The sequence below is a fragment of the Sus scrofa genome, chromosome 15, assembly GCF_000003025.6.
Source record: "Sus scrofa isolate TJ Tabasco breed Duroc chromosome 15, Sscrofa11.1, whole genome shotgun sequence".
NCBI classification, from domain to species: Eukaryota; Metazoa; Chordata; class Mammalia; order Artiodactyla; family Suidae; genus Sus; species Sus scrofa.
In genome coordinates, this window is record NC_010457.5 from 3,649,650 (window position 1) to 3,669,180 (window position 19,531).

Below are 19,531 nucleotides of genomic sequence, written 5' to 3' on the forward strand. Positions count from 1 at the left end.
CTGTTGGAATGACATGCTGTGACCTCCCTGTATTTCATCCCTTAGAGCCATCGCCTAAGGGTACAGTGCAAGATATCTACTGGGGGGAGGAAGAGGAAAAAATAAAACTTCTATTTCTGTTTGGTTCATCTAGTCTCCCCTAATTTTCATTCTGGCTGTTTTATTTATTTCTTTATTTTTTTGACTTTTTTTTTTTTTTTTTTTTTTGCCATTTCTTGGGCTGCTCCTGCGGCATATGGAGGTTGCCGGGCTAGGGGTCGAAGCGGAGCTGTAGCTGCCAGCCTACGCCAGAGCCACAGCAACGCAGGATCCGAGCCACGTCTGCGACCTACACCACAGCTCAAGGCAACGCCGGATCGTTGAGCAAGGGCAGGGATCGAACCCGCAACCTCATGGTTCCTAGTCGGATTCGTTAACCACTGCGCCATGACGGGAACTCCCTGGCTGTTTTATAACACACATAGTGTATTAATTCAGTAGTACACACACACACACACACACACACACACACACACACAAACACACGTGTGTATAGTAAGTCCTCAATTTTATTTTTAATTTACTGCTAGGAATTTCTGATAATAAAGTTTGGAAACTACCACTTTAGAGCAAGGAAAGCTATTCTTTGAGGCAGGAACCACATCTCTTTCTTATTTTGTTTTCTGTTGAGAAAGCGATGAGCTCCTCACAATGGCCATCACTATATGGCCTGATCTCTTGGCGGACCCGCTTGCTTTATGAAGCAGACCTGGTGCACATACTTTCTCCTCCTCCCAGGATGCCTCAGCTGCTCCATAATCACCCAGGAGACTTGAGAAGAGCTTGAAAAGCCAAGAGAAATGTGGGTATAGGGGAACAGTCTCTCTTCAGCTTTGCTGACTTTTGCTAAGATAGATGGCTTGTCCAGAGATAGCCAGTGTTACTCCACTCCAATTTTTGCATGCTTTCTTTTCCAGCTCTTGTGAATTTTTGCTTCCCCTTCTGTGCCAAATAAACCAGAACAGTGAGACTCAGCCTGAAATCACAGGCTCCTGGACCTCTATGCTTGTTTTGAAATTTGAAGGAAACCACCAATTCTAGATAATCCCCATTTGATTGGAAAAGGGGAACAGAGCTTGTAACAGATTTCAGAGATTTCCTAAGGATATCTTCCCTGACCATGAAAGCTATTTAAGATTAACTTGGCGAGGACAGCCATGTTCCGGAGGGATTCAGCCACAGTTTGGGGACCAAAGCCTGGGCAATCAGTCATCCTGGCCACGTTCTCTACAAGCACTCTTCCGCAGCCACCCAGGGAGCGAAAGACAGGAAGACCCAGAGAGGCTCTGCCCCTGGCAAAAAAGTGTTCAGATAAACCTACTCCCTTCATCAGTGTTTTAACGAATTCTGCCCCCTGTTTTAACAAGATGTGCCTAAGGCTTCACAGTCTGAAAATTAGTTTCTATATACTTCAATACTGTACCTAGACTTTTTTGTACAGTCTTTAGTCAGCAACTTCCAATTAAGAAATAAGTAGGGAGTTCCCACTGTGGCTCAGTGGGTGAAGAACTCGACATAGCCTTCGTGAAAATGCAGGTTCACTCCCTGGCCTTGCTTATTAGTGGGTTAAGGATCTGGCTTTGCTGCAAGGTGCAGTGTAGGTCACAGATCTGGCTGGCTGTGGCTGTGGTGTAGGCCTGCAGCTACAGCTCCCACTCAACCCCTGGCCTGGGAACTTCCTTATGCTCCAGGTGCAGCAGTAAAAGGGAAAAAGAAAAAAGAAATAAATAGTAAGCCTTAATAGCACTGAAATATACTATCAGATTATTTATTCTTTCCTCTCTTCTTCTGAAAGCATATCTCAATGTATCATCTCTTTTTATTTTCGTGCCAGTCTTCTGAGGAAGCTCATCCTAGGATAGTTATGAACATCTTCTCACCCTCCATATTGTCAAATCTTTTGGGAACCTCCGGCCACTTGCTCAGTTCAAAGTCTTACTCCTCTCAAGAGTACCTGTGTTGAAATCAGGGAAGAGAAATAAATGGTCCAAGGTGAACAGCAAGACCCCCTTAAATGAGTACCCCACAGAAGACTGGTTCCTTCTTTAACATAAGCGAGGGCTGTGTTGTTTGCTTGAATCTGGAGATGAAGGAACTGAGTGAGGTTCCACCACTATTATTAACAGCGATAGCAATAGAGAACTCGACTTGCATAGCATTTCCTCTAAGCCCACACTCTTCTAAGTGCTTCACACAGATTAATCTGTGTAATCCTCAAACAATTTTATGATCCTATTGCCCTTATTTTCAGATGATGAAACTAAAGTCCTTAGAGGGTAATTTGCCTGAGGTCACAATAGCCACTGAATGGCTGGAGTCACAACCTAGGCGTCTTATCAGTGATTTGTCCTAAATCATGAAGCCAGTCAGTGGCAAGAACGAGGACACTGAATTTCGGTCAGGTCAAATACACTTTTCCCTGGACTAAACTTTGCATTCCCTGATTTGGTTGCTTATAACTTATTTAACTTTTCATAGCTTGAGCTACTTATTCGAAGGGCCAGTTCTAACTTCACTTTGTGGCTGAAGGTTAGAAGTTCTGTTTCTGTGCTGCCTATACACTTCTTGGAGAAATCATTTTCCAGACTAGTTTATTGGGAGATCATTTTGCTGGTCCATTTCTGCATGTAGCACTACAGACAATGGAATTCTAAGGAATACCCCAGGTAGCAGATTCTGAAACTCTGGGCTAAATGGAAAGCACCAGAAAAGGCCTCGGGACAGGTAAACCACTCCACCTTTAAAGGCTTCCTGGGGAGACAGCAATTCTACACAGGGCTCCTCCTTGTGTTTGACAACCGCTTTCCCTGGCAGCAAGTTCCCTTTTCTAATCTGAATCTTTCCAACTGCAGCTTAATCACCAGTCCCTGAGTGCCCGCTATGTGCCAGGCACTAAGAGTTTATCTGCATTATCTCATTCAATCCTCTAAGCAACCCCAGGAAGGAAGTGTTGTTATTATCCCTCTTTTTTTTAGATGAGGAAGCTACACACAGATAGGTTAAGTAACCTGCCCAAAGTCAAACAATTAGTTAGTGGCATAGCCTAGATGGGAATATAGACGACCCCCTCAGAAGAACAATTTATAACCATTATAACAGGCTGCCTCCCTGTTGAGGCTCCATTTCCTGTGTACAAGACCCTGTCTAGAGAGAAGGGCTATTTGTTGGTGTCTGGATCATAGGATTGGATGCCTGTTATTGCATTGGTTCTGCCTTTAAAAAACCCAAAAAACAAAAAAAACCCCACCCCAGATAATTAGCTTTGAAAAGCCCTTAAGTTCAATGTTCATTGAATGTAGGAGGTGACTAATTGTGGTTGGGAATACTTTGCAGGGCATGTGTATAATCACCGGCCGGAATGGATGATGAAAGGCCATTGTGGTCTCCCCTGCTGTGGGGCAGAGGTCCTTGTAGCCAGATGGCCTGACTCCCGTGGTCCCATGTTCCTGTGCTTCCATAACCTTTGGTGCTCACCTGATACCTCTGACATCGTGCATGCTCCTCTGAAGCTTCCTTTTTCAGTGAGATGTGTAAGATGAAGGGATATGGTGCCAAGTGGCTGGACCAGACCTATACCTACCTGTGCATTCCAGGAAGCAGGCCTTGTTTTCTAACAATCTCACAAAATGCTTTGGGATTTCCAACATTCCCAACCTCTTATCACCAAAGGAGAAACATTATTGCTCTACCAATAGAGCCCTAATTTGTGTGACAGAAATAGGGCATCATGTTGTTGGCAGACACTGTAAGTGCACTACACAGCATTTCTTCATGACTGTTAAAGTGACTTTACACAAAGATGGTTCTATACATACCTCTCAGGACTGGAACGGAACTGGCTCAATAAATGTAATATGAAGAATTATGGTGGGCCCAGATCTTTAAAAAATTTTACTTTTAAGAAATGCTGCACCTGGAATATAGCCAATATTTTATAAGAACTTTGGAGTATAATCTATAAAAATCTTGAATCACTATGAAATTAATACCGTAAATCAATTATTTAAAAAATGCTGCACTTGATGTTCCCTTCCGGCTGCCCATTCCTTCACCTTACAGTCAGATTAATCTTTCTAAAACACAAACGTGATCACATCGCCTCCTCCTGAAAAACCCACGAGTCCCCATTTCTGCCAGGCTGCAGTGCCGTGTTGGTGCGAAGCGCCAAGACCCCGCTTTGCTCTTTGCTCCACTTCTCTCCCGTTGCAATTTACTCCATAACTATTCTTCTCTCCTGCTTCCTCTAACCTCCAGCCTCACACAAGCCCTTCCCTCTGCCTGGAACAAGCTCTCCTTTACCCTCCCCCAGGCCACACACTTCTCCTTTGTCTAATACTGAGTCATCTTTCCCTGGTCCTCACTCAAGCCCTCACACCCATTAAACTGGGCCAGGGGCCTGTGATGTGCTTCCCTCGCCCCAGCCCTTATCACCCTTCATCATACTTACATGGTTAAGTGGCCTCCTCCTTAGGCAGCTCTGTGAGGGCAGAAAACAGGTGTCTTACTCACTTTGCTGCAGATGGGGTGTGGCATAGAGTGGGACTCAGTAAATATCTACTGAATGAATAAATGCACAATATTATCTCCAGGATCTATAGAGCTGTTTCTGTCAGAACTTAAAAGAGGATCCCACAAAAACTGCTAATACCTGAACCAGGCTACTAGAGAGAGCTGAAGAAATAGATACATATAAACGTACATACATACACATCCTCTTAACCAAACTCCTCATCTGGACTCAAGGAGACAGCTACACTATCACTGGGAAGCCTTCCACCCAAGTGAGCCATCAGTCTTCTCCCAAACTCCCAACCACAGGATGGCAGTAATTCCTCTTCGCCCTACCTGGGAGTTCTCCAAAGATGTTTGTCCTGGGTCAGTCTTATGATCAAAAGTGACAAATGTGTCCAAAATGGAACTGAAGCCAATGTATTCACTTCCTTAACCAGGGACTGAGAAGCACTCCTTTGGCATGGGTTTTGTTTCAGACTTTGATCTAGGAATCAGTTTCCTGTTGCTAACAGCATGCCAAACATGTCTACATTTCACCCAGACATATGTTCCATCACTGATTCTACTAATGCAGTGGTTTTCAAATATCACTTTGTCTCCCACCCCCGCCCCACCTCACACCCCCAGAGATATTTGGCAATGTCTGGAGTCAATTTTGATTGTCACAATTTAGAAGGGATGCTCCTGGCATCTGGTGAGTAGAGCTAAGGGAGGCTGCCAAACCTCCTACAATGCACAGGACAGCCCCTGTGCAAAGAATGAGCTCACCCAAAATGTCAGTGGTGTTGAGCAGCCCTGAGTCGGGGTGACACTCTGTAGCCACCTTAGCGCAAGAGAACCAGGCCCTGCTTGCCTGTGTGGTGTTTTCCATGATGTATGAAAACAAAGAAGAGAAGAATAAATTAAAAAGCAATAAGAAGACTGTGGTTCTTCCCCTGCCTGTGATTTAGAAATTAAGATGCACAACCTATCTCTACAATAGAATATTTCAGTTTGGGGAGGCTTCCTAGGCAGATCCCAGCCTCAAACCCATGAATCTGCTATGGAAATCTCTTAATACGAGTCATTTAGTGTGGAACTGAACAGACTCTTGAACATGAAAAGAAGTTTTGGTGAATTCAAAACCATATTTGTTTCACACTGAAAATGTTCAGGTCATTTTCTTTTCCTAAAGTATAACCATTTGGACAAAAATATCCATTTGATATGCAGGTGAAATGTAGATTGCTACTCTTCTACACAGACAATCCAGTGTATTTAGACTTAATCCATAAAGGCATGATGTTACAAAACACATTTGTATATTGTGAAGCCATCTGGCATCAAATTTTCCAATTTATAGACAACTTTGTATTTACATAACAAATTATTAAATCAACCATTTTTTCGGTTTATAAAAGGTCACTGCAGTACACACACAGTGTGTATAAAAGCAGATAAGGCTGATAATACATATTTACAGTAGATACAAGTTAATCTTTCATATTTGAAGATAATGCTTTTTATATATTTTTTTCTATATCAGACTTCCCACTGTTAGCAGGATTTCCCATGCTTGAGTTGTTTATTGCTTTTTGGCTCACTGATTGAATATTCACTTCTGGGTTGTTTACACATATGAATTACTAATGTTCTTATCTCTTTGGCTAATGCAAATGTGATAGAGTGAATGAAAGAAAAAGATAGACTAATTCAATATTACAGTTCTGGCTGATTGATATTATTTGCTTCTGGTCCCCAAATGAATCAAGTAATGCACAACTCATTTTATACATTACATTGAAAAGTCTTGAGTCTTGCATTACACCATTTGGGCATAAATGGGCAAAACGAACAGGATATCAGATTTTTGGTAAGGTCTAGAATCTTGGCTTTCTTTACAGAAAGAGCAATGTCACCAGCATCTTAATATTTTAGATTTAAAAATATCAATGCAAAACCACTTGTGGCTTACAAGGGCACATTGCAAACTGCATGGAAGATCACCAAAGTTAACGAAAACGTGTTACTGTGGTCTGAAATGAAAAAAGAATCACCTCATGGGATAAGTCAGCTGAGAATCTTCATAAAACTTACAGAAAGCAGAATAACCACCCTCTACTTCTCCCCACATTCTGCAGTGTTATGTTCAAAAAAAGAAACTGTGTTTACTTAGAACACAGACATAGCAAATAACTCAAAGTCAGGGTTCAAATGAAAGACTAAAAGTGGCCCATGACATCACAAGGGATGAGTATTCTTCTCAAAGAATTTACATGCACAATGAGACTGAAAAGTACAAGCCAAAAATGTCCCTCTAAATAAATAAAAACCGATTGCTTTTAATGCTACAAACAAGACAAATTAAACAAAAGTTGCTCAATTAGGTCTCACACATTTGAAATAATCTTTAAAAACCACTGAAAAGTGTAGTTTATTCTCCTTGTGCTTCCTAAAACTTTTAAAGGGCTCAAAGCAAAATTAGATTTCCTTTTCCAAGAGGGACTATTACGTTTCTAAAGGTGCAAAAACTTTTCTTTCTGTTTCCATTCTCAGATTGGTTGAAAAAAAGTTTATTTTCGGAAATAAAAAATGTACTAAGGTCAAAGGGCTAGGCTTCATTTAAAAAAAATGAATTGGCTTTAATACAAAGATAAAGAAATGGCTGTGTGGGCAAAATTCAAGTATGAGTGACCAATGTTTTAATTGTAAAGTAGGTGCAACATTTAAAAAAATGTTACAGCACTGCATGACCTGTAATGCTAACAATATTTGCATTAACTGCTTACATGAGATTGAATAACTATTAAAAGAGAGGAAAAAAAAAAACCCACGTGGACTGAAACAACACCTAGCACCCACATGAAGCCGCAAGCAACCAGTGACATCATGGGCACAAACATACTTTACATTGTCTCTGATGTAAAGTATACATGGGTGAGAGAAACACAAACCTAATTAGCTTAAAATAGTAAAAAGAAGGCTTGGTAGACACAAACTCGGACTGTTGACAAAAAGCAAAGGTTAAAAAAACTTCTACATATCAACACCACCCCCCACATATATGCAGACACTCCTAAAACACAAACACACGTATGCTGTGAATCTGTGAAGAAAATCAACCATGCGGATGAACAGTAGAAAAGCAGATTGATGCAAAAAAAAAAAAAAAAAAAAAAAACCCCACAAAAAAAGGACAACATTAATGGTTTAAACATACCAAGCACATCAACTTATAACAAAAATATGTTAACTAAACACAAAAGGTTACTTTGGGTGACCGTGTGAAGGAAGGACCAGGCAGCTAATCCCACCATGACACCAAAGACAAACTCAACCTACCCCCAGAAGGAAGGGTTCCTGCCTCCAGGCCATGAAGCCCAGTGTGGCCAGTTGCATTCCATCAGGCTTGGGGGTGGGGTGGGGGTGGGGGTGGAAAGGACAGAGAGACACAGGAGACCCAGGGGAAGAACTAAGAGCTGTTGATATCAAAAGTGAGCCCAGGTGGAGTGCTCTGTGCTGTGGCCCCAAGAAACCACATGGGGGAATGACCTTGGTCTCCTTTTTCCTGAGTTACTGGAACTCTGCTACATCATGGACTGAGGAGTTGGGGGTGAGGTGGATGAGAGAAGAGGAGAAGGGAAGTGAGGGGCATTAGGGGGTTCAGAAGCTACCAATGGAAGGTCCCCCCTGCAGCTGGAGCATTAAGCTGTCCAGTGAGCTCCAGGTTAGGGGAAGAGGCAGAGCTCTCCAGAGGGTTAAGGGCTTGGAAGTGGGGTTGGTGGTTCTAAAAATGAAAGGAAAAGGGATCCCTTCCTGGACAATCCATCAGTTGAAGTCAGGCTGGAAGCCTGAAACTTGGCTCAATTGCCTGGGAGATAGGGTTATACCACCACCACAAAAGAACTGTGGGAAAAAAGATGGAAAATTATGTTGTGCTACATTTCTTATTAATAACCTTGTACTTTACAATGGCTCACAGTTTTAGGTTTGTATGCTTGCAATGTAGTATTTTCTCTCTACATTTGTTTCACATTTTTTTTCTTACTTAATATAATATAAATAATTTGGTTAATAGATTCAACCTGCACATTTCAGCCACATTAATATATATATAAGAATCTGATAATGGTATAAATAATTCTTTAAATAAAATAAATCTGATATGTTACATAATACTGATAAAAAATTACCACTGCTAATAATTTTGTAAGCCACCCTTAACCTCTGGTGTAAGTAATACTGATGAATGGATATAAAACTTGCTTTGATGGTTCATACTTATTTTTGCTGCTACACAGAAAAACTGAATTATAATCAGCCTTGCCTCTGAAAATAATTTCAAAGTGGGGCTCTGCCTCCATGTATGGCAACAGAAAGTTTGATCTTGTCAAGTACTGTTTGCAAAAAAACCTCAACTCTGAGCATCAATGGTAGTGCAGCATATGCTATCTAGTTCAAAAGGTGGCTATCAAATGTTAACTACAGAAATGACTGAGTAAAATATCTCATCTAAGATTTTTTATAAAACCTATTCTAGTCTAAAACTTAGGTAAAAAAAATATGCAACAAATGGTTGCAGTTTCTGAATTCTTAATTTAGACCTGTGAGCCCTCGTTCCGTTAGAAATCTGCAAGGTTTTGATTTCCTAGACACCCGAAATCAAGTCCAGTGCTTCCAGGCAAGGTTCATTCCAAACAGACAATATAAATGGACACTCAGTGGTGTGCAGTGTATGTCATAATTCAGGTAATACATTATCATGCCTTTTCTCTGCTGTTAAATACAAAAACAGCATCTTTTACATTATCATAGAAAAGCATTTAGGTTGTATTTTTATTTATCACTTTACACTTGTAGTCTCTGGTAGGTGTACTCCATAGAAACCAAAGAATTTTGTACACTATTTCTTTGTACAATAAAAGATAAAGTGTGCATTAGGTACGCTTGTACATGACAATATTGTACAATATTTACATTTCTGATATCACCATGAAATTCTGTATTTTCTATATACAACATTGAAAATTCTTCAGAAACATTTGGACTATTTCTTATAATCACAATTTTAGTACTGTAGAAAAAAAGAGTTTCTCAGTAATCTCTTGACCATTTATCACTTTCATCATTCAGGGGATCCTGATTGGTTCTCAAGCATTCTTTATCCTTCCTGATCAAAAAAATACTGTATCACTGTTTCTTTTAGCACCCTGTGGTGGTGGTAACTGTCTGCCATCATATAAATATTGATATAACAGAGGCTGTATCAATACTTATAGACAGTTCTCTCTGTGCACACTCCTTTAATAAACACTGCACATGGGTGGAGTAGTCCCTGTTATCTGGAGATCTTCCTCCTCTTGGGTTTGGGGGGTCTCATTTGTCTGTCTCCCTGTGGGATTTGGTGAACCTGGAAGTAAAGAGGTGGGGGGAGAAAAAAACAACAGCAGAGATTGAAATCACAAACACCATATGATTTCTGACAAAGAAACAGGGTAGGGAACAGACTCTGGGTTTCCTTTTTCATCACTGATACCCTGAGGCATTTAACATTTTTACCAAGACCCCAGATCTCAGTGTGCCCACAGTCACTGCAGAGGATGAGGAATCTTGGAAACTGCAAAGCAGAGCAACCCTCTGTGAAACCCACTCCCCGACCAGTGGAATACAGAGGAGGAAACGGGAAAAGAAAATCAGTGTGAGAAATGGGACATGTAGTTGTTACCCCTGCAGTATATTATATTGAAGACAAAAATTAGACCTCTCCCAGCAGAGATCCCTGGATCACTTTTCACTGGGGTCTGGAAGTGTGGATATATGCATACTAAACACATTTTCTTCTTCTTTTTTTTTTTTGTCTTTTCTGGGGCTGCTCCCATGGCATATGGAGGTTCCCAGGTTAGCGGTCTAATCGGAGCTGTAGCTGCTGACCTACACCGCAGCTCATGGCAACGCCAGATCATTAACCCACTGAGCAAGGCCAGGGATCGAACTGCAACCTCATGGTTCCTAGTTGGATTCGTTAACCACTGAGCCACAACAGGAAGTCCCATTTTCTTCTTTACTTCATTATGGTATTTATTTTATAACTGCTATGAAGGGTCAAAGATTATAGGAACATGTACACACACTCAGCCCAAGGAGGTTTACTTATGAGAAGGATCAGGATGGAAAATAGAATACCACTACCATCTGTTGGTAAGTCTAAGCTTATATAGTCTGGGAAGAGCAATTAACACAACTTGTTTTTATATACTAACGCAGAACTAGCAGCATTTAGGGCTGTATATCAGATTAAACAGGGTGCAGCAATAGCAGGACTTGATTCCCAGGTAAGAGACAGCAGGTGTGGTTTTGAGGGGCAGAAGACAGGTGCTAAGGGAGATGATGAGGTGTACTCTACTGCATTGTGGCTGTTGTGGTACTGATAGGAGGGGGCAAGGTTAAGACCCTGGAAAGGCAGGATGGGCCCAAGGCAGTGGTATAGTAAATGCTTAACAACCAGCTCCCTATGGAGGCAACAGAAGCCCACTGCAGCATATGCCAATTTCTGCAGTAAAAGTGTTTTTACCACAGCCAGTTTCAAGCTACCAATATGGTGTCACAGGACTCAGAGTTAGGAAGACATGTGTATTATCAAGGTGGCGTGAATGCATGTTTTTTTTTTTTTTTTTTTTTTTTTTTTTTTTTTGTCTTTTTGCTATTTCTTTGGGCCGCTCTCACGGCATATGGAGGTTCCCAGGCTAGGGGTCCAATCGGAGCTGTAGCCACCGGCCTACACCAGAGCCACAGCAACGCGGGATCCGAGCCGCGTCTGCAACCTACACCACAGCTCACGGCAACGCCGGATCGTTAACCCACCGAGCAAGGGCAGGGACCGAACCCGCAACCTCATGGTTCCTAGTCGGATTCGTTAACCACTGCGCCACGACGGGAACTCCAATGCATGTTTTAAAGACAATGTTTATATAACAGCAAAGGCCAATGCCATTCAGAGTCTAATACAGAAAACTTAAAAAAATTTTATTTAAAAAACAACACTTATGAGTTTCTCAAAATGATTCATCCTCTTAATCCCTCCATATATTCTTTAAAACCACAAAACCATGAAGTTTCTGATAAAGATCCAATGGAAATCTTTTTAAAAATTGAGGAAAGAAACCTCTATTTGAGACTGTAAAGTAGTAACCTGTGGACTGAATGGGGTCTGGACAGGATTTTTGTTTAGCCATATGGTGTCTTCATATTTTTAAAATAGTTGTCAACACTAATATGTGAGGAATTTTAACTCTAGACTTCTAGAATCTCGTGAGAAATTGGAGTATCTTGCAACACTGGCACAATTCCCCACCTGGCTCAGATCTGCTGGAGCATGGAAGGAGCTTCTTAGAAAGAGCACGACTGCAGGTTGCCATGGCCCCCATCACTCCTGATTGCCTACTGGCCACAAGAGCCAAAGGTCCTGAGACAGAGACTAGCGAGATGCTTGCCACACCCATTTCTCTTCTTACTGAGCAGGTATGGAGTATAAGATATTTACTAGCGCCCTTGAATTAAGAAGTCCACATGATTGGGTCAGGCCAGAGGAAAGCTGGCAGAAGTGATGAGCTTCTCAGTCTGGCCCATAAAATCTATCCTGACAGTCTTCTGTGTACATGCTTTTTTCTCACCTGCTGGGCTGGATGCAAAGATATAATGGAGCACTCAGAAGCCCCAGGGGATGATCTCAGAGGCCCTAGGGGATGTTGGACACTAGATATAGAAAAACCTGAGCCCCTGAATGGCTGAGCAAACCCTTCCCAACCAGAACCAGACCCAAGTGAAAGAGCCTACCTTGATTAGGGCATCTTGGTTGGCCTTTCTCAATCCACTCAAATTACTGTTTTTCTTATACCTTACCCACTTACCTATTGATATTGTTTGTCTAGCCCTAGAAGGTGTTTGAGTCTATAATCCAGACTTGCTATAATTGCACCAGGAAATTTAAAATCTTAGGGCCCCAATTTACCCATCTTTGAAATGATGAGTCAGATCACAAAATCTCTAAAGTCCATCCCAATCCCAACATTCTATGAATGTATAACTTATCTCTGTCATTCAATAGCCACTAGATGGCTTGTTAGGATTCAGATAACCCTATTACCACAGTGTCAGGTAAAAGTAAAAGAAATCCCACTGCTGAATAGCTTTTGACAATTTACATTTTTAAAAAGATTACCAAAATTATATTTTGAGGCTTACATTAGCCAATATGTAAATTAGAGAATAATGATTAAACTTCTTACATACAACACTATTATATGAACATTTCAATAAAAATTTAAATAAAAAGTTGACTCTACCTCTTTAAAACCAGAGGTTATACTGTTAAATAATTTGAAACAGAATTTTTTGCCAAATATTTTATTTTTTAAGTAACAGTAGAAAGGAGATGAGAGGTCTATACACCCTTGAGCTTGACCCTATGTTCAATTTCCCTTTTTGTTCTATAAACAGAGTAAAATTTATTATTGAATTTTTAGGCAATACTAATGACCACTGCTATTCTGAGAGTCAAAATGCAGAAAGCTGTGATTTGAACTTCAATATTTTGCTGCTTACATTTTAAAAGACTGTCACATGGTAGGGAAAAAGTTACTTATCTCAGAAAAAATACATAGTTAATACCAGTAGGTTATTTGTTCTTAAGTTATTTTTAATCTTTCCTGATATTAGTCTTTTTTTTGAGCCTACTAATTTAGTATTACTATGTGAGTTGCTTGACAATATTTAAGAGACTTTACCAAAAAGTATAATACAATTTATTTTCAAAGAAACACAATATAATGGAAAAATAAATTAACTTACAGTCCCAGACATTTTGTCCAGTTCACTCATGGCCTCATGAATAGCAGCTTCTAAATGGTTATTTAGCTTTCCACTTCTGGAATTAATGAAAACAACACACCAGATTAATAAATTATGGACACAAAAATCTCAATTTAATCCCCCAATCAGAAAACAGAAGTACCAATTCCACGAGAGAAAGTCAATTTATATTCACATTTGGACAATTCAGATGACAAAACACTCTGGAATTCTCACGACTGAGTGATAAAACCACGTAACTACTAAAAAAATTTGAACACATGATTGGGAAGAATGGATTCTTTCCCCTTCCACATGCTTCTTCCACAGTCAGATAGTTTTGCCAGAAAGCTGGGCCACAGGTCTCTTTTCATGCAGATGCAGCTTGTCCTCCTAGATTCCAACCTGTTCTGCACTGCCTTTTGTTCTGGCTTGTCTCTTTTTCAGCGGCCAGGCTGTGCAGACAGGAGGTTGCGGGGGCTGAACTGCAGGCTCTGGCCACTAGGGAGCTCCCTCTGCCCTCTCTGGAGCCTCCTGGCTTCAGGAATTGAGCAAGGGAAACCTGAAATCCTGGTGTGCATTTGTTCCAGGTGGGAAACGGTTTAACTCGCCACACCTGAGGCTCAGCCCCATTTTTTTTTCCCCACAAACCAAAATGACATAACTATTTGAGCAGATGAAGAATGACGTCTCAGAGCATCTATCATTCATCTGACCTTTTCTCTCCACTCAGCATACCATTAAACATACCATTACTCACATATTGAAACATATCTAGGAAGCTGCTAAACTAATTACTAAAATCAGGCAAATCCACACTATCCACCGCTGCAGTCATGTCCACTCTATTTTTTCCTTCTCTATGTATATAAATAATTACCCAATTATTCTGAGTACTAAGGTGATTCATTTCATTTGTCTTGTCATGACAATTACTAGAAAAAGCTGAGGAGGTAAATCTTTTCAAGACAGGCTTAGCATGGTTTTCCAAGAGTTAAGTTCTATCCTATCATCTACATGGAGATTGGAAATTTGCATTTGTAGAAAGATTTGGCTCACAGTGCCATTTAGTTTGGCTCACATTGTGTTTAGAAACGTATTTGAACTCTAGTGGAATGCTTTTAAATGAGGCCTTCACCAAGTTTTACCCTGACAATTCATAGGTTTAGTTTCTGTGTACAATCCTGAGTAGTTTACTGACAGGTACATCATAGATGCTGCATATATTTACTAAATAAAAATGTCTGACTCAAGCTAAAACAACGGCTCTATATTTTGGGAAACATATATGCACTTAACTCAGTCGAACAGAAAAGAAAGTTTAATGTATTGATTGTAATTAAATTATACAGGCAATGCAGCACCAACTTCTTCTCCCAACCTTTTGTAGGCCTGTAAGCTAGCCTCTAGCTTTTATATTCTTGCCACTTTACTTTTAGAAATGTAAACAATGCAGAAAGGTGCATAGAATAAATTAGCAACCCCATCAAATCCATTTCCCAGAATAAACTGTTAATAAATTACGTATTTCCTTTAATTCATTTTTATTAAAGAAAATGAAGCTGAAATTTAAATTTCCATTTGTTATCCATTTCTTTTTTTTTTTTCTTTTCTTTTTTTTTTTTTTTTTGCTATTTCTTGGGCCGCTCCTGCGGCATATGGAGGTTCCCAGGCTAGGGGTCGAATCGGAGCCGTAGCCACCGGCCTACACCAGAGCCACAGCAACGCGGCATCTGAGCTGCGTCTGCAACTTACACCACAGCTCAAGGCAATGCCGGATCGTTAACCCACTGAGCAAGGGCAGGGATCGAACCCACAACCTCATGGTTCCTAGTCGCATTCGTTAACCACTTCGCCACGACGGGAACTCCTGTTATCAATTTCTTTCTTCTTTTTTTTTTTTGTCTTTGTCTTATTAGGGCCGCACCCCAGCATATGGAGGTTCACAGGCTAGGGGTCTAATCGGAGCTGTAGGCACCAGCCTATGCCAGAGCCACAGCAACACCAGAGTCACAGCAATGCCAGATACAAGCCACATCTGTGACCTACACCACAGCTCACAGCAACACTGGATCCTTAACCCACTGAGCAAGGCCAGGGATCGAACCCACAACCTCATTGTTCCTAGTTGGATTCATTTCCTATTATCAATTTCTAGTCCTATTTTCTCCCACCTTTTCCCCAAAGGCATATTTGTATAGTGTGTTTTTTGTATTTTATATATGTCCATGAATAGTACTTAGTATTGTCTTTTATGTGTGTGTATACACACGCACACACACACACACAAGGTGTCCTGATATACATAACATTCTGCAATGTGCCTCTTTCTCTTTTATTGATATTTTTGACCACTAAGTTCATAAAATCTATTTGCATGCTATCTTTTATTTACTTACCCAATCCAGTTTTAAGGGGCTCTGGGAATCTTGTGGAGTCAGAGTTGTTTTCCCAACAAGGAGTTTGCTAAGCATGATTCTGGGTGACTGGGTAGGAATCCAACCCGGGTAGGAATCCATCCCTAGGGCTCTGTAGGGACATTTAAGCTGAGCTAGGATTAGGCTGGGGCCCCTTTGGTGAACTGTTTGGCAAAGACCTTACAGTCTCACACATGGCCTATTGCCTGAGAATATTAAACCTTGTTACTGTAATATGTTAAATAGAGTTATTCTTACTCTTTCTTTTGCATTTGCATAAAAGTATGAAAATAAGTTTTAAAAGATATTTATTATGCATTTTTACTATACTATCTTGGGGGTTTAAAATTGACTATGTAAAAGTTTTAAATGTCTAAAAAAGGTAAAGGGTTTCAGTGAAAAAGTGTCAGAGAATCTTGGTTTTCTCACCTTTAATAACAAAAATAGATAGTATTTATTGAAAAAACGTTTTATTTTTTATCTTTTGCTTTTTAGTGCCACACAGGCGGCATGTGGAAGTTCCCAGGCTAGGGGTTTAATTGGAGCTACAGTTGCCAGTCTATGCCACAGCCACAGCAATGCAGGATCCGAGCCGCGTCTGTGACCTACACTGCAGTTCACGGCAACGCTGGATCCTTAAACCACTGAATGAAGCCGGGGATTGAACCCACATTCTCATGGGTACTAGTCGGGTTCATTACTGCTGAGCCACAATAGGAACTCCATGAAAATTTTATATGTAACAAAACTGTGTTAAATCTTCATGTACATTATCTCATTTAATCCTTATAACAAGCTGATGAAGTAGGTATTATCACACCTGTTTGTATGCAATACTTCATGACTCTTTAGGGAGAATTGGTGAAACCAACTGTAATTTTATAATGAAAAGGATGGATATTTAACTACAGATAGTTTTCAAAAGTAATAATTTGAGTTATAAAAATCTTTCCCTATGAAAAATTGCAATAACATCACCAAAGTATAAACATAATTCTGTTGAATGAATAGATAAAATTTTAGGAGTTTGTGATTTAATCCTTTAACAAGGTATTTAAAATGTTTATAAACATCTTGGATTAATTTAATTAGTATAATGTTTTTCTTTTAACAAACTTAAGTAGTTAGTAGCAGGAGAAATGACTACTTTTGGAAGAGAGAATAAATATAGAGATGTGGGGCATGAAATTACATGAATTCATCATGAGAATCAAGAGGTAAAGAGAGACTTTCCCAGATGTCAAATATATATACCAATTTTTACACTAGCTGGTCAAGAAAGAATGAGCTTAAAAGAGGAAGAAAAAGCTCCATGAGTTCATTAAATGACTAATTAGTCAAAATTCAGTCTTCCAATCCAGATGGCCTCCTTGTGGAATCTCTTCCACTATTTTCTCTTCCCCACTGACATTTAATAATAAACAGTTTTAACTAATGGACACTCTAAAACCTACTTGATTAAGCAATAGGTGTTCATATAATCATATTTCTAATTATTAATGGAGATAATTGCCATTTTTCATCTTCACTGCCTATATTGTCACACATTATCCTCATCTTCATTCATTTAAAAAAAAGCCAGATACACATCTGTGAATAGCACAGAAATAAGAGGGACATGAGAAACTGTATGTTGCTCTACACTTTCAGTTTAGGATTTAAGCTTAGAATTCAACATTTTGTGTTGAATAGAACAAATTTGGGTAAGAACTAAATGTTAAGAATCTTAGATTATAAAATTTAATCCATAGTAAAACTATGCAGAATAAAGAAAATTGGAGTTCCCGTCGTGGCGCAGTGGTTAACAAATCCGACTAGGAACCATAAGGTTGCAGGTTCGGTCCCTGCCCTTGCTCAGTGGGTTAATGATCCAGCGTTGCCGTGAACTGTGGTGTAGGTCGCAGACGCGGCTCGGATCCCGCGTTGCTGTGGCTCTGGCATAGGCTGGTGCTACAGCTCCGATTCAACCCCTAGCCTGGGAACCTCCATATGCCGCGGGAGTGGCCCAAGAAATAGCAACAACAACAAAAAAAGACAAAAAAAAAAAAGAGTAAAGAAAATTAACACACGAGAGATAATCAAGATGGTGGAGTACAAGAACACTGAACTCACCTCCACTCACAAGTACATCAAAAATATAACTATACGTCGAGCAACTCTTGCTGAAAATGACCTGGAGACGGGAAGAATGACCAGATTTCTACAACCAAAGCTGTAAAGAAAGATCCACATGGAGTGTGGTAGGAAGGGAGGAGATGCTATCTGGTTAGGATCTACACTCCTAATGGGAGACCCAGAAGAGAAGGGGGTATATTTCAGACTTAGAGATCCTCCCTGGGGAGCATGGGGTTCAAGCCACATAGCCTGGGGTCCGACAGTGGGAAGATGAGCCCCCTCAGCTGGTTTGAAAACAAGTGGGACTTGTATTGGAAGGCCGTAAGAAACTGAGACTTCACTGTTGAAGAGTGCATGCACAGACTTGCTTACCCTTGGTCACAATGCAGAGGTGGCAGATTGAAAATAGCCTGGTGCTCTGGCTGGCTTGCACTCCCCAACCTGTGCTGGGCCCATGCTCCAGACCCTCTTTATCTGGTAATGCTCTTTACAAGAGCAGAGGCTGCCATTGCCAACGAGAGTGCACACACTTAGGGTACAAGAGCCAGCACAAACAAGAGCAGAGACAGACATTGCCAGAGTGCTTAAGGGTGGAGACTGTCATTGCAAAACCAGCTCAGTTGTGTGGCACAAACTCCTCCAGCCCTGACCCAGCCTCTAACCAAGGCACACGCATCAGGGGAAGAAGTGAAACTAGCACAGGAATGCAGCCTCAAGCCCTGGCCACAACCTCAACCAAGGCAGAGATTACATCACACCCAAGAGAAACCCAACTCCCTCAGGGCTCCTGCTTTAGCCTCTCAGGCCGCAATCCAACTTCCTATAGGGCAGTAACAATCACTGGCCAAAGAGGAAGACCCAGCTCACAACTGGCACTGGTTCTAATGCCTTCAACTCCATGTCTACCTCCCGCCAAGGTGGTGACTACCAGCACTCCCTGGGGGAAGATGCAGCCAGTGCTCATTTCAGATCCTACTCTCCCAGAAAAGCCGCTGAGTACATGCAGACTGCTTAGGAATGCTCCCACACAAGGACAGAACTCCAAGACTGGGATAAGTAATTGTTTCACCTAATTTCACAGAGACAGAGAAAGTTAATCAAAACGAGAAGACAGAGAAGTATGTTTCAAACAAAAGAACTAGGGGAAAACCTTAGTAAAAGGGAAAACTCTAATGAAACAGAAATAAATTTACCTGATAAAGAGTTCAAAGAAACAGTAATAAGAATGCAAACTGAACTTGGGGGAAAAAAAAGATGTATACAGTGATAATTTTAACAAATAACTAGAAAATATTTAAAAAAGACCCAATCATGCTGAAGAATATAATAAGTGAAATGAAAAATATACTAAAAGGAATTAACAGCAGATTAGGTGATAAAGAAGAATGCATAAATGATCTGGGAGATAGAATGAAATTACTCAATCAGAACAGCAAAAAGAAAAACTAATTTTTATTTTTATTTTAAAATTTAATTTTTTTTTTCTGTCTTGTTTGGGCTGCACCTGTGGCATATGAAGGTTCCCAGGCTATGGGTTGACCTATACACATGACCTATACCATGGTTGCTGACCTATACACAGCCATGGCAATGCCAGATCCGAGCACATCTGCAATCTACAC

The 19,531-nt window shown here is 40.5% G+C and overlaps 1 protein-coding gene across 20 annotated transcripts in view; it reads right to left on the reverse strand.

Moving 5' to 3' along the window:
* The window catches only part of MBD5 (methyl-CpG binding domain protein 5), a 446,601-nt gene continuing 427,279 nt past the window's right edge, over positions 210–19,531 (reverse strand). For 17 of the 20 annotated variants that reach the window (XM_021076106.1, XM_021076101.1, XM_021076114.1 and 14 more), the window contains 2 exons: positions 13,378–13,453; positions 1,792–9,940 (listed from right to left, as the gene is read on the reverse strand). In XM_021076106.1, coding sequence (XP_020931765.1) covers positions 9,869–9,940; positions 13,378–13,453 — 148 coding nt within the window. In that variant the 3' untranslated portion in view covers positions 1,792–9,868. Of the gene's footprint in view, positions 9,941–13,377; positions 13,454–19,531 lie in introns of all 20 variants that reach the window. The other 3 variants (XR_002339406.1, XR_002339404.1, XR_002339405.1) reach the window with 3 other exon arrangements.